The sequence below is a fragment of the Leptonotus elevatus genome, chromosome 5 (assembly GCF_054856555.1).
Source record: "Leptonotus elevatus isolate MCC_2025b chromosome 5, RoL_Lele_1.0, whole genome shotgun sequence".
In the NCBI taxonomy this organism is placed as follows: Eukaryota; Metazoa; Chordata; class Actinopteri; order Syngnathiformes; family Syngnathidae; genus Leptonotus; species Leptonotus elevatus.
In genome coordinates this window covers 5,301,631-5,317,395 of record NC_141243.1, presented here as the reverse complement: position 1 = coordinate 5,317,395, position 15,765 = coordinate 5,301,631, and the positions used below count along the sequence as shown (strand labels likewise).

General features: G+C 41.1%; 1 protein-coding gene and 1 long non-coding RNA gene across 3 annotated transcripts in view; one reads left to right on the top strand and one right to left on the bottom strand.

Annotated features, from left to right (window-relative positions):
• Positions 1-1,146: 1,146 nt before the first annotated feature.
• stc1 (stanniocalcin 1) lies at positions 1,147-6,932 on the bottom strand. Of its 2 annotated transcripts, none has more exons than XM_086077183.1 (4): positions 6,600-6,932; positions 4,335-4,477; positions 2,794-3,005; positions 1,147-1,533 (listed from the first exon to the last, which is right to left on the bottom strand). In XM_086077183.1, the coding sequence occupies exons 1-4, from the start codon at positions 6,781-6,783 to the stop codon at positions 1,227-1,229; spliced, it is 846 nt and encodes a 281-aa protein (XP_085933309.1). In that variant the 5' UTR covers positions 6,784-6,932; the 3' UTR covers positions 1,147-1,226. The 2 variants fall into 2 exon arrangements, with proteins under 2 accessions (XP_085933309.1, XP_085933310.1); XM_086077184.1 differs by having other exon boundaries at positions 4,335-4,474.
• A 7,263-nt stretch (positions 6,933-14,195) lies between these two features.
• Positions 14,196-15,765, top strand: part of LOC147173451 (uncharacterized) — a 38,660-nt gene continuing 37,090 nt past the window's right edge. The window contains exon 1 of the long non-coding RNA XR_015094782.1: positions 14,196-14,251. This is a non-coding gene — a long non-coding RNA (uncharacterized LOC147173451). The remainder of the gene's footprint in view (positions 14,252-15,765) is intronic.

Here is a 15,765-nt window from a genome sequence, read left to right as displayed (position 1 = left end):
AATATATTATGATTAATTTCTCAGAAAATACATCTTTGTTGTTCTTTTTCTTGAAAAAGAATATAACCTGATTCCTATAACATTGTATTTTTCTTTCTCAAAAAATATGAATTAATCCTAGCATTACGACTTCCGTTCTCTCCAAATGGGCAACCGGTTAGTTCTTATGGGATCTAGTCAATTAAAACACATGGTAGTTATGTTGAACTCTTTTACCGCCAAAAGCGTCAATTGACGTTAAGGACACGCCCGCTGTATACTGCCAATAACGTCAATTGACGTCAACTACGTTTTTTCCTCAATGGGCAGTGCAAAGTCTTGTGCAGCACTGCTTTGTGAAAGGGCTGGAAAAATCCCAAAACACCCACTAACTATGGCCAGCAGATGGCAGCATTGTATCTCTTTTCAATGGGTTCCGAGGGTATCAAATTACATGAAAACATGATCTTAGGAAGTAGAACGTTTTCAAGGAGGACGTGAATGATCAAAGCGTTTGCCACATTAAATCTAATTCACAGAGCATCACTATACAAAAAATATTAGTGTCAAAGTCACTGTATGTATGTATCTTTTCACAAAAAGCTTGTTTTCTCCTTATTTTTTCTATTTTCGCTTGACGTCATTCAAATGACCAAATTTTCAAATGGTGATTACTGAAGAACGGAATAAGGTAGAAACATACTTTTTTTCCTCAATCTAATCGTTCATATGGTATCCATTATGTTTATGTAGTCATAGCACACAATAGTCTGTTTGCCTTGAAAGATGAATAAAAATGTTCGAAATCCGCTGGCACTGTAGCGGTTGTTTTTTGGGATAACGTTTGGCAGTAAAAGAGTGAAATGGCATTAAGATTATAAGGGGGAGGTTTGAGAACCCCTACACTCGAGATATGAAACCACTATGGCTGTTTCTTCTTCTTTCTTTTTTTTGTGCTTGGCATTAAGACCTTTTAAGGATTCAGCTCACCTGTAGAAGATGAAAGTGAGCAAGGCTGCGGGAATGATGGATGGAAGTGGGGGCTTGGGGGGGGGGCGGTTGAGGGAGACGGTTTCTCAAGCCTTAAACGTAGGATATACAATATAGCAACAATCAACTCAACTCTAGGGGCGGTCCGGCATTCCCTTGAGGTGCATATTTGTGTAACTTCCAGTCGAGTGGAGGAATGAATGTGTTCACCCCGAGGGAATAGAGGAGCGATTCGGACTTGGAGTGCAAAGAAGAAGTTAGGAGCTGTCACTGGCTGAGCGCTTTTTGCCAAAATGACTGGCAGCGTCTCTGTTCCGCAGATTCGGCTGGATCTTGTACATATGGGGGCCCACGGACCAGCGCCAGCTCCCGCGGGCCTCCGCTCCGGTCGGGGCGGCCGCGACCGCCGCGACCGCGCCGGCCGTGGACGCGCACGGCTTGTTCTGCAGGAGCTGTATGAGCATGGTCATCTCCGGGCCCATCCGAGACACCATGCTGGCCCTGACGCGCTCCACCGTGTCCTCGTCACAGTCCATCAGGCTCTGCAGCAGCCTCCCGTAGAACCTGAGGCCACAAAAACACTTTTCACTGCTCAAAGCCGTCCAAATGTGCACCCTTCCCACCCCGATTCCTCTTCGTATGCACTCCGACAAACAAGACGCGCCGTTGAATTCAAATTCCCGGCTGCATTGAGCAGATGGTAACCAAAACATGCAAGTGAATACAACGTGAGCCATCTGGTATGCTACATAAATCCAGGTCAAAGGGGCATCCGGCGTACAACATTTATATTTGCTGAACCAACAGCAGAACTCTATGCTACTTTTGTGGAGAGGACTCTCCAAACAAGAGCGCTAAGTAGGGCACACACGGCCTATCGGTGTCTAATCAGCGCTGATGCCGGTAACGTGTCTAATATGACTACCGTTTTAACTCGTGAGTATCCCACTGTAACAGATCACCAGAATGCTTTAAAGACCAATCGAGGAAAAACTACCCTGTAAGCCAATATAAATGAACAAGACGCCATTACGGCAATCGCAACCTATAGTCTGAGCGAAACGAAAATAACATAAAGGTGAAACACAAATACGACCTGATAGGAGGTAAGCGACACATTCTAATACAGCGGAGAGACACAAAGAAGTAAACAATAACGTTTTTGAATATGTACGAATGACTTGCTTGTTTGTTTGGAGAGCGATAAGTTACAATACTGAGACTAACGCAGATATCAGTAGAGCTAACGTAATTTCATGTATCATCTTCTCCCAGTGTCTGTTGAAAAGTAAGTTGATGTTTTGTCTGTGTACAAATGTTACGCTGCCAAAGCTAAGTCTGTGTGATACCAACCTGCTATGTGCTAAATTAGCATGCTAGGCTGAGTTTGGTGCTTTGCTAGCTTAGTGAGCGCCATGTGTGTCCGTAAGTAGGACTCATTTTGTGTTATTGTGTCCATTTTTAAGCTGTGTTGGTTAATGAGGCTTATGCGGCTAATGAATGTAACTAAAAAAGTAAATTGTGATATAAACCAAGTCCTCCAACAATATAGTTTTACCATGCACCAAAATACCAGCAAGTGTCCCTCCCGTATTGTAGTTTAGCGACCTCTATCGGCCTTGTTCAATAGCCAAAAAAATACAAAACTGAGACTCGAACCCAGATCATCTGGTTGAGTGAATAACGTCTCAAACGTCCAAACGTTCAAATTAAAGTCAAATATAAAAGTGGAAATACAATAAAGTCCATACGTGTGGCATTCGTTGACATTGATTGGGCCATATGGTGGAGCGGGGGGTTGGGGTGGGGGGGGGGGGGACTCACCTATTTGGGAAGTGGCTCGGCAGCTGGGCCACCTCGCCAATGGCGTCGGGATTGGTCCGGGCAATGGTGCAAATATCCAGCTTGCTGTAGCACTCCTCCTGGACTTCGGATATCATTCTTTGGAATGTGGAGCAGCGGCGGATGGTGGGGAACACCTTGGAGGTGATGCCATTGGCAATGCACTTAAGGCTCTCTTTCACGAATGCTTTACCCTGTAGAGGAAAAACAATGTTATTTCGGTCCACTTGGGGTCACTATCCTCATCTCCCACAGTACTGAAGTATCTGTGACTGAATGCGTGTGACTTTAAAAGAGAGGTCTGACTTGTTGAGGGACAAGGGAGTCGCAGGAGGGCTGCATGTCACACACTGAAAGGCACACGAAGAGAGAACGTAGCGGCGATTCTCAAAGTGCGGTACGTAGCTTTACGCAGGCTCCCTCTAGTGGTGTGTAAAGGAATCAGCTTTTAACTTTTATGTGTGTGTTTTTTAAAATTTTTATTATAGAATCATTAAGTACAGTTTTTTATTTACCTATCTTTAAACACAGTTTTAATGTTCATGTAATATTTTAGCAGTGTCACACATTCAGGGCCTTCAAGGTTTTCACTGCTAGCCAAAAACGCCTTGATGAAATGATAATAATGTATTTACAAACGTTTTTGTCTTCATTTTTTAACGTGTGTCTGACTGTTGACCAATCAGATTTCAGCTTCTGTTGCCACGTCAATGTAATTTGCCCAAGGACTTCTGATTCTAGTTCAGCTATGTTTGTACCTTTGATTGAAGCTTGATGATGTCAGAAATGATTAAAAATTCATTTTTCAAGGTGCGCTTTTGAAGAAAAACGGAATTTTATGATACGAGGTCAACCAACAGTTACTGGCTGGCAAGTTTCATTCCAGGAAGTGATTTTTTTTTTTGGAGGCACTTTTACAGAGGTATGCATCAGTTAGCTAACAGCTAGCAGCTAGCTTACACTGCCAGGCTGCTACGTCTGCATTAGCATGTTTATTTTAGTTTTCATGTTGATAAAATAGTGATCGTGAACTGCTATGTAGTGTAAAGATATGGAGGTGATAACGGAAGATAAAAGTGACTGTTTCATACTTTAGTAATAGTTTTCATCTGCACGGTTTCAGCGCCTTTTTGTTGTTGTTTAATGACGTGATGATGTCAATGAGTGGTGGATTAGGTCACTTAAATGACCTGAAAGCTGCCCGACACTGCTTTTTAGGAATATGACCTCTCTCTTTTAATGACTACTTTGGTCTTTGCTGTATTTTAATGCGGGTCATTCTAAAAAAAAAAAAAATGTAAAAGCCAAGTAACCACTGGACTACATTTTGTGTGCGTGTGTGACTTTGGCCTTAATTACAACTCATGGATCCAGTTTTTTCCTCTCCATTCTCTTTTTGATTCGGTTTTTATATATGAAGATTTTACAGTGCAGGGCCACTGAACGGCAAGTCGTAAGTCAAGGCACCAGCAGCGCACTGTTTACTTTCAAAGGCGTCAATGGGAGGGAGTGTAAGCGTATACCTGAGTGTCAAATTTAGCAGCACTGTACAGGAAGGACTTGCAGATGTCATGCATGCCATCTGTGTCGCACGTCGAGTTTTCCAGGCAGGCGAAGGCCCCGCAGCCAACTTGGAGGGCACTGTTGAGACAGCGTGCCACATCTGCTGTGGGCACAGAGACCATGATGATGATCCATCAGCGGCGCAAGCCAACAGTAGCTCCCACTGCACACTCTCACTACGGTTGCCAGGCTCTGGGCGACAAAAAATGCGGCCGGCAAAGGAGAATATTCACTCCATCACGCTGCGGCGCTTTGACAAAAAGGACGTGCAGCCGCGAGGGGCAAAACTGGAGATTGGACACCTTACAGCTCCCAGAGGCTCCCACACTTTTTGGCGCCGCTTGGCTTTTCCCTTGGCGGGACCTATATTTCGCAGCAGAGCTTTTTGGACCGACGGCAACCGAAATACCGAAGAGTTTCCTGAGAATTGTTGGCGTGCCTTTCGACACGCATAAACTCACACACACACACGCACGCGCGCGCGCGCGCGCGCGCGCGCGCGCGCACGCTCCCCTGCCACCAGCCTCTGTCTTCAATTATTTTTTGCACCAACTGGCAATTGCCGAGCCACATTTTAGGACTCCGACCACTTCAGTATTCCTGACTTGAGAGTCGCCACACGCCACAGTCCGGGCAAACGTGGATCACGACAGAATGGAAGCAAGTCGACGTTTGTGACGAAGCACGGATATGCACACAAAGAGACAAAAGAGACATCATCCATTCATTCATTTTTCTAAGACGCTTGTCCTCATTACGAGTGAGCTGGACTGGACATTTCAAGATACGACTTTTTTTTTCAGACCGATACCAGGACGAGTACTGAACGCTTAATCACCAATACCGATACCCAGTACCGATACCACTCATACGTAAAATACCCCGCCATAAAACAATGACAGATTAATTGTAAAAAAAAAAAAAGGAGAGAGACCTGTATATGCTAATATAGCATTTTCCTTAAAATTGCATAATATTAATTGTAGTACCTTGAAATTCTGATAGCGGCCATCCCTATTTAAAACAACCATTCACACATCATTTGAACGCACCAATAGAGTCTTTGGTCAACCTTTAGCTACCCACTTGAGCAATCAGTCGAGCACATTAAGAAAGCAAATCTTCAGTTTGAAGAACCATCGACGCTTTGACCACAGACGCCAACAGTTTGGTAGCCCATTTTTTAAAGGTCCGATTTTGCATTTATAGCACATTTTTTTATTGTAAATCTCGGATTGAGGTGTGCTGAAGCTGCTGCACAGATGAGCTGAGATTAGAAATAGTTAATTGTCATGAATTTTTCATCAATTCCATTCAAAACAACTTTTCGTGACATGTTTTAGCCATTTGGTAGAGGCTCATATGATATGATGAATATGACATATCCGATGCAAAGGTTGCTGTTAGTCTTTTGGCATTTGGATGTCAAGGTTTAAAGGGCGGCGTGGTGACAAGTGGATAGTACATCTGCCTCACAGCAGTCGAGGTTCTGGGTTTGAATCTCAGGCTCCCTGTGGGGAGTTTGGATTCCATTTTGGGATTTTTTCTGTGGAGGTGTGAGTTTTGTCAACATACCAATAACATGCACAGGTGTGAATGTTTGTCTAAAGTGCCCTGATTGCCTGGCGACCTGTCCAGGGTGGGATGTGGACCCTTTTTTGGCCCTTGATATTGTTTCCTGCTTTCCGTCTCGTCATTGAATGGCCACAACTAAATATGCCGCAAGAATTGGACAAACGTGTATTTTTGCATGTGCACTTGTGGCTTGCTTGATTTTGATTGATTGATTTATTTTTTAATTTCACAGTCAGCCTAATGAATGCTCCCTGGCCGTATATTGTCCACCCATGTTACACCTAATTAGTGCAAAATCCACACCGTAAGAATGCATTTCATGCTTATGAGGCCACATTTTATTTTCAAATTGAATTAAGAGGCAGCTTTTCATTGTTTAATACTAATGCACAATATTAGTGAGGGAGCGATGCAGCACTAGCAGGTCTCATCTGTTGCCGGCTGGACACCGGCAACCAAGTCATTAAAAAAAAAAATAATAATAATAATAATAACAACATGCACTGTTCATTGCACTGCAAAACGGCTGCACAGGCCAAAAAATGATCATAATGAGAGAAGAGATGTTGCATGTGAGCAAGCGAGGCAACGGCTGGCACGCGCACAGTAAAGGAGAGATAGATGTGCACAAGCATGCGTGTGCTACTTACTGGGGCTGTTGGCCGAGAAGCGTGCTCTCCTGGACGAATAGGACTCGTTGTGATCCAGCTCGTATGCAGATGCGTTGAGCAGCATCAGGAGGAAAAGTCCCGTCCTCAGAGGCATCGTCTTCCCGGCGGCGAAGATGTCACAAGTGATCGCAAAGAGACGGCCGAGCCTCCGCGGGGGATTCATTCACCAAATACTTCAAATGAAATTAAAATGGGGAAGAAGAAAAAAAAAAGAAAAAAAGGGCTAAATGGGAAGGAATGAAAGGGGGGGAGTGAGGCTGCTCTTTTACAAGGCTGCTCTACTCCTCACTGTGCTTTGGACTCGCATGACAGGCGGACGGCACCGATGCTCAGTGGGAGCTTCAGCCTGCTCGTCTTTATATAGGAGCTCGCAACGCCACGAGCTGGACGCCTGCGCCAATCACGGAGCTGCCTTCAAGGACCGGCTCCTGCTCGCTCCACTACTAATTGAGAAAAAGGAAGGAGGAGGAAAAAAAAGAAAAAAAAAAGCCTTATTCATCACGGCGGCCATCGGGAGGGGGAAAAAAAAAAAAAAGATGCATTCATCTTTTTTATTAGAAGCGTAGTCATCATCAACCGTGTCATCCAGATACCGGCACTGCATAGGCAAAAAAAAGTATCGGGAAACCTGCACATTATAGAGACTACAGGAAGGCGATATGAAATCATTGACATCCACTCTGACTCTTGTGCCAACACTTGCGACAAGTTACAGGAGAATCTGCACGAGGGAGTTTTCATTTGAGAGGGCAATTTTTTTGTGTTGCTTTTACTTGATTTTTTTGCATCCCTCCATCCACCCAACCATACTTCTCTCAATAATCCATCCATCCATCCATCCATACATACATACATACCTCCGCACACTTTGGCCACCAGGGGGCAGTATAATGTACATATATGGATATAAATGAAGAAGATGGCCACGACTGACCATCCCTCCATCCACTCAACCATACTTCTCTCAATCATCCATCCATACATACATACATAAATACATACCTACATACATACATACATATCTCTGCACACCTTGGCCACCAGGGGGCAGTATAATGTACATATATGGATATAAATAAAGAAGATGGCCACGACTGTCTAGCCATCCATCCATTCATCCATCCATCCATTCAACCATACTTCTCTCAATAATCCATCCATCCATACATACATACATACATACATACCTCTGCACACCTTGACCACCAGGGGGCAGTATAATGTACATATATGGATATAAATGAAGAAGATGACCACGACTGTCCATCCATCCATCCACCCAGCCATCCTTCCCCATCATCCCTGCATCCATCCATCCATCTATCCATCCATCCACCCATACATACCTCTGCACACCTTGGCCACCAGGGGCAGTATAACGTACATATATGGATATAAATGAAGAAGATGGCCACGACTGTTCAGTTAGTTGCGGTAGTATTACTTGTTTTTCGCAGTCAATAAAGATCCCTCTACTTTCTTACATGCACCATTTGTGCTGTTATATCCGTTAAAAGCGTGCAAGGCTGGCGCTAATTTTAATTCATCGATGGTGATTTATATTATGTGTGAGTATTAAGCTTGCTGACTGGCAAAATAATGCGAATGTTTTGAATACGCAACATGTAATTCCCTTCCATATGGGAAAGGCTGTTTTGGAATTAGAACAACTTGGAAATCAACCGGCGTCACGGAACGGATTAGCCGCTGCCCACCGCATTCAAATGAGCTATCGCGTTATCACGCGACATTTCCCACAGCGATGACGCCTTTTCTCGCTTTAGGTTATCAACTCATCTCGGCGCGGAGCATTGTTGATGCGGAGCGTGTACAATATCTCCGGTTGACCTCCTTTTTTTCAAGAAGTCCAGCAACTTGCAGCAGCACGTGCCTGCACACAGAGGAAGATGTGTGGGACTCGGTCGTTTATCTCACGCCTCCTCAGCAGCACAGCAGCAGACGAACGAGCAACTCATCTGATGCACAAAGAGTGATAACATGTCAGCGTTAGGCAACGTTATGCTGTGATGTGACCTTATTATAACAACTTCTGCACCATTGTGAGGTTACGCTGGCTCGCAATAAGGAGAATCGCTCATTGCAGAGCAACGCCGCATAAACTCTCGTCTGTAATATTGGCGCACCAGCCTGGATAACTCTGATGTTTATTTCAAGTCAGGAAATGTTTGTTAGGATGGGTTTTTTTTTTAGATTCTGACCCAAAACTTGGAACGTGAACACAGTCAGTGTTACTCTTCTCAACTCTCGAAAAAACGGGCGTGTAACTACATATAGCCCACAAGAGTATTTGATCCACCCAGTTACATTAATAACAAAAAAAAATTAACAAACGAATGACGTCATATGGCCGAGTGGTTCGCATTTTACTGTCACTTGTTCGGAGTTTGTATGTTCCTATCAGTTCTTGCATTGCATACAAACACATTTAAACGAGAGCTGTCAAACGATTACATTTTTTTATCAGACTAATCACATCTCAGAGTTTTGACTAATCACGATTAATCGCTTAATTAGAAAGTATTTTTTTTAAATATGATTTAACATTTCTTGCCCACCAAATTTAAAGCGCACCTGTTATGTGTGTGTGTTTTTTTTTTTTTTACATTTCATGTTATGAGACATCTTCAAAAACATTTATTTTTCAGTTAATTACTTTGACATGAACAAATATTCTGAATGTTTTACGCAAACATTTAGCTGCCAGCTAAAGGATCATCTGCAGTCAAAATTAATAGTGTGATTAATCTGCATTAATACATGATTAATATGATAATTTTTCATGATTAATTAATTAGTTAACAATTTCACTTTGATAGCACTCATTTAAACCCATTTCATATATATCTCTGTTTACATTAAACTAATTCCATCATCACTACTTATACGGAAGACATTATAAAATTAACCTAACCATCACTTAAAAAAACTAATTATTATTATTATTATTATTATTATTAACTCATTCACTGCCATTGACGACTATAGACGTCCAAAATTCATGTGAACTTTTTCTATTAGTTTAAACTTTTTTTTTTAATTTCATTGAATTTTTTATGAAAACCTAGAAAAAAATATATATTTTACATTTATCACAGATATAAAATTTGTGATTAATCTTGAGTCAACTATTGAAGTCATGCGATTAATTACGAATAAAAATGTTAATCGTATTATTTTTTATAATTTTTTTAAAATTAGGGGCGTCAGGCGATTAAATATTTTAAATTGTAATTAATCGCGTGACTTTACTAGTAAATTAACGATTAATCACCAATTTTATATCTGTTCTGAATGTACAATAAATTTTTTCTAGGTTTTCATACTCTTGTTAGCAAAAGTGGAAAACACATTTTAGTAGAAATATTCCCAATGAATTTTTGACGTCTCTAGCCGTCAATGGCAGTGAATGAGTTAAAAAGCAGGATTACACAAACTAGGCTATGCTGAAAAACACGACTTCCGGGTTGGTTGTGTTGGAAATCTGCGTTTATTTGCTCTTATGCTCAAAAGTTATATTTTAATTGTTTAAATAGCATTCATTCACTCACCCGAGGTGCGTGTTGGTTTTGGACCCAAAGAGGATAAAGAATGACTGGACACAAGGTCTGTCAAAGTTGATCTACTTTTATCTCCAGAATTCAATCAGAGTACAAGTTCCTAACTCCTAATCTATTTGTGCCAAAAGGGAGTTTGTTTTTTCCCTTTTCTGGCCAAGTCTGCATCTCATGATTTCTCACTGCTAAATATCATATCACAAGTTCACAATGACCTTGTAATCATCCTATTGTATTATTATATATATATATATTGAGTAAAATCCGCTGATGGATTTTACTGGTCAGTGTACATGTGTATTATCTTAAACAAACTTAAAGTGTGACTATTGCTGATCGATATTACTGGTCGGCCTGACCGTTGCTGATCTGTAAATAAACTTGATTTGTACTTGAAAATGAATGATTAAATGTCCCTCTAAAATGCTTGATCAAAACAAAGTGTGATTAACATGTGAATAAAACAATTTTTAGCAAAACATAATGTGTATAATCAATGTGTCATGCGATCACTAATACTGAAAGTAACATAACATTGTCTGATTTACTCCAACAGTTCTTCTTCTTTCAAATGTAATCTGTCTCAAACTGAATAAGCGTGCCACCACCATCTTGTGGTGCAAAGTGGAATTGCACCCGCTTTCTACGCACATTAGCTCAAAATAGATTTTTAGCCTTACGATAAAAATCCGCTAAATAGCGGCATTGCGAATCTGGTATACAGTGTTCCCTCGTTTTCCGCTGAGCTTTGGTTCCCAAAAATATTCGCAATAAATAAAATCCGCAAAGCAGTTAGCTATCTATTCTAAATGTTTTAAGGCTCTAAAACCTCTCACCACGCAGTTTATGCACTTTTCTCATTGAGGCGTTTTCATTTTTTTCAATGTTCAAACCATATTGTCGCGAGGGAACACTGTATTGCTTTGGCAGCGTTACCTTTTTGTTCTGAACGTTTACAAATGGCATGTTCCTCAAAGCTGCGTTCAACACAACTCTTTTAACAAATGAGTTTTATAGGCGTGCACGACAAACATAAATCATCCCGTTGCAACATGACGTTGTTCGCTGCGCTGCGCCGCATCAGAAGACGTCCTCTTCATATCTTTGTGCTCTGCTTGTCTTCAGCACATCTTTTGTGCTCGCGGCTTGACCTCCCCTCACCTCCACCGCATCATTGTCAGCACTTGTTGACAAGCACTTGGCACCTTTTTTTTCCACCGGAGAATCGAAGATATGAGCCCACAAATGTGAGAGAGAGAGAGAGAAAGAGAGAGAGAGAGAGAGAGAGAGAGAGAGAGAGAGAGAGAGAGAGAGAGAGAGAGAGAGAGAGAGAGAGAGAGAGAGAGAGAGAGAGAGAGAGAGAAAAAATATATATTTATCGTCGACGCTCACAATCAATCACATCAGCATCCTTTGTCGTTTGAGGACATAGTTTACGTTTACATGCTGGACAAAACGATTTCAATAGAGCGTCCAAAAGACATGCTGCAGATATGTACCCATAACATCTTGGAGACGCGACAGCACTGCGCGGCCGTATTGTTACTTTAAGGCGCCGTTACATCTGTTGTTTTGGCAGAGAGCTAATGAACCCTGAATCAACCTGAAGCTTGAGCATTTTGGAATTCAGAAAAATAGGCCTCTAAAGTAACACAAAATCCGGTCATGCGTGACGTCCACATATTTCCGTGATTTAAAGCACGGGTGTAAAAATTAAGTGTGTCTACTTCTAGCTTAATGCTAAATTGATTTGTTTCTATAAATAAAGCCGAGTTGAGTTGAGTAACTTGAGTTTGTTACTTTACTGCTGGCCTCTCTTGCCGTCACAGGAGCATGAGACGCGACTTCGGTCACAGGTTAGCTTAGCGCTAGCTAGCTAGTATGACGCAATACGGATGGATTTACTGGAGCTAAGCAAGAAAAACGACCCGGATTTTATGGTTGGCCAAAGTATAATAAGCAACTTTGAAGTCGAAGGGAGCTATTTTAAACTAAAAACGAAACATTTCCGTGGGTTAACGCTGGTCTTTCAACGCACCTGCGTACACTCCGGCTCAATACATACAGTAGATAATGTCTTTAAAGACGTGAATAAATGAGACTTTAGAAAAGTACAATTGGTATCCAATGCGTTTATTCGGTACTCGCTTGTTAATGTGATTGTTAATTAGTCGAGAGCGGCTGCATTCAAATCTTGCTAGCAATTTCAAAACTGCAATCTTCCCCATTAACTCATTCACTGCCATTGACGGCTATAGACGTCAAAAATTCATTTGAACTATTTCTATTAGTTTAACATTTTTTTCCACTTTTGTTAACAAGTGTATGAAAACCTAGGAAAAAAATATTGTACATTGAGAACAGATATAACATTTGCGATTAATCGTGAGTTAACTATTGAAGTCATGCAATTAATTACAATAAAAAAATTAATCGCCTGACGCGATTTAAAAAAAGAAAAGATTATTAAAAATTAGGCGATTACATTTTTTAACCGTAATTAATCGCATGACTTCACTAGTTAACTCACGATTAATCATAAATTGTATATCAGTTCTAAATGGACAATCATTTTTTTAAATAGGTTTTCATACTCTTGTTAACAAAAGTGGAAAAAAAGTTAAACTAATAGAAACAGTTCCAATGAATTTTTGACGTCTATAGCCGTTAATGGCAGTGAATGAGTTAAAGATTAAATGTAAATGCATTGTCCTAAAAAGTTAAGCGCGTACGTACCATAGTGAATCAAATGTACCTTCATAAAAATCTAATTTCTTCCTCTACCATATTGTCTACTATACATATAAAATGCCACTAAAAAAACAGAAAATACCATGTCAGGGACTCGCCTACTTATTTATTATACATGTCAGCATGGATGAAACAAAGTCAAGTGCTAACAAATTCAAAATGGAATGTTTCTTGTATCACTGTGGACATTTCCCTTTTTTGGAGGCAAGCCACACCACAATAACACTCGAGAAGAAGACCGCTCCTACAGTACGTCCTTCGGGGGCCGCAATAGTGTCAAGCGGAGGAGAAAGGGATTCACCTTGTGTTTGGAAACAAAGCTGGCTTGAGAGGTTCACCTGCCGGTCAAGCCGGCAAACACGCAGAGGGGTCAACGCAATGTGGGCGTCTCGTTTTCATTTGCATTGAGCTGTCACGCCAGGACGATATCATGATAGCGGCCGCTTTGCATCCGAGAGCGTGTTGTCAACTGAGCAACACGTAATGCGTAGCGGTACCTTGACTTACACGTTTTATGCGTTCTGTGACAACGCCTTTATCTCAAATCAACTTTGCTGTTGAAATGAATGGTAATCCATTACAGGCCAGGCTAAAACACAAGAAAAATAGTACTTGTACACGAATATATATATATATATATATATATATTTATTAATATTAGGGGTGTGAATATCTCAAATAAAAGACACACAAAGCGCGATACAATTCAAGGACGACACATTTTAAAGTGGAATGATTCGAGTTGGGTCGTGCACATCATTTCATTCAAAACCGGTTTTCTGATTCAAATTGGTTTTCATTACAACCTTAATGATATTTATTTAATTTTTTTTGCTTTTGGTTTGTGCAGTTGTGCACCCTAGCCACCAGGGGGCAGTGTAATACATCCCTACATTTGACAGGTTCAAGGGCAAAAGCTGAAAAGCCACATCAACTATCGGTCAATGTCGCATTTTCTAATCCTACTAAACCAAACAGCTTCTACGTAAAACTTGTCGAAAATAAAAGTTGTATTTCCGAAACCGCGCCACGCGCGTTTAACTGCTGCTAGCGTTATCTCCACTGCAGCCAATCACTTTGAATATGAATGATTTGCGATTAATGAATTTGCATCTCCAGGCATTGTCCATTTCTTTATTTCATTTATTTTAAGTTTGTGAATGTACTTTTGTTGCCTTTCAAAACAAAAATTCAACAACATAATTTACATAAAACAAATGATTATTATGACGTTATCCTTGGATGACGTCATACTACGAGACGCGCCCCATTCTGCCAGGTCACGCGCCTCTACACCTGCGGTCGGTAAGTTGTTGGTCGCTCCGTTTGCATTTACGTCGTCTCACTCACAGTAAACAAAAGCCAAGGTCATAGAATGCAGAAAACTCCAGCAAAATCAATGCCTTTATTTGATAGATCTTGTCGACATGAACACAGAGAGCATGCTGCGTGCTAGCCTAGCACTGCTAGCCTAGCTTCAATTGAAATGTCGTGACACAAGTTGTGATCAGCCTCGCGACTGCGATGAAGTCTGACGTTTAGGCGCACTTGGCTAAGTTTGCTGTGAAGATGCGGGGAAGATGCCCCTTTCATAAAAAACCACGATCCTTCCCGTCCACTTTTCGCTGCGGCAAAAAATCTCCGGTAAAACTAACGTTCGCCTTCCATTGGGACGCGGCATGGAGCTTCTGCTCCAACTACAGATGCGTTTAAGGTACACAGAAAATGTCGGAATTTGTAACTCTCGCCTACAATTTGAATCCACTCTTCCTGAAGACTCCCAACTTGTGGCATGGACTCAATGATAGCTGAATTGAAATTTACTTCAAAATATATATGGACATTGCTGCATGATCTTTGTTTTTATTTGAACTAACAGCTCGTTTTTGAGGGTTTGCAGTCAGAATAAGGTCCTAATAAGAAACAGGTAGCAGCGCGTTCAGAAATTAGGGGGATAATTAAGAACCGTTTTATAAAACAAAAAAACAATGTAGCTTGCTGAGATGTGGCAGTTAATTGTTGGGTACATTCCCAATAATAAAATATTAACAGGTGTTGAAAAAGAATAAAAGGCATTTGCGCTTTCCTGAATCAAGCTAAATGTAACGTAAGACATCTTTTATGCTACTTGCACCATAGGAAAATCCTAATTGTGTTATTTAAAATGTCAATTTCACATAATCATTTTTATTTATGTAAATTTGTGGTTTATAAATGATTCTTCATACACAAATGTCAAAACGTTTTATGGTGATTGGCATTCGCATTGCAGACAAACAACGGTTTCATAATGTGTGATTTATTGTTTAGCCATTATTTCAATAAAAAAAAATTGTACAACCCTCCAAAGGTCACTTGCACGCCCCCTGCCCGTCTCAGTGTAATAGACTTCATCTTCTTCTTAGGACACTCATAAGTTAATCATTTCATAAATGACGCACACAGAATGAGTACACACAATTGACACGTGGCGTAGGAGCGTCATAAAGTCCACGCGGGCTTTGGCTGGCTACTGCCGGGCAGCACCGCAGGTGTCATTGGCACACTAGACGGGTGTGAAATGAATGCAAGTCATACAGAAAAGGTCATATGAGATATTGGGTGCTTTACATTTTGCATAGCGATATTTGGCCGTGAGAGGTCAACTTTTACATAAGGTGTGGCTCGCGTGCCAACATGATTACTCTGTGCTACAAAGTAGTCAAAAGTCAAAACTACAATTTATTCAAAAGTTACTCAAGTAAGCAGGTTAGATGTAGCATGTCACTTTCCACATCTGGCTGGAGCACATTCGTTCACTTTACTTTTCAACGGGAAAA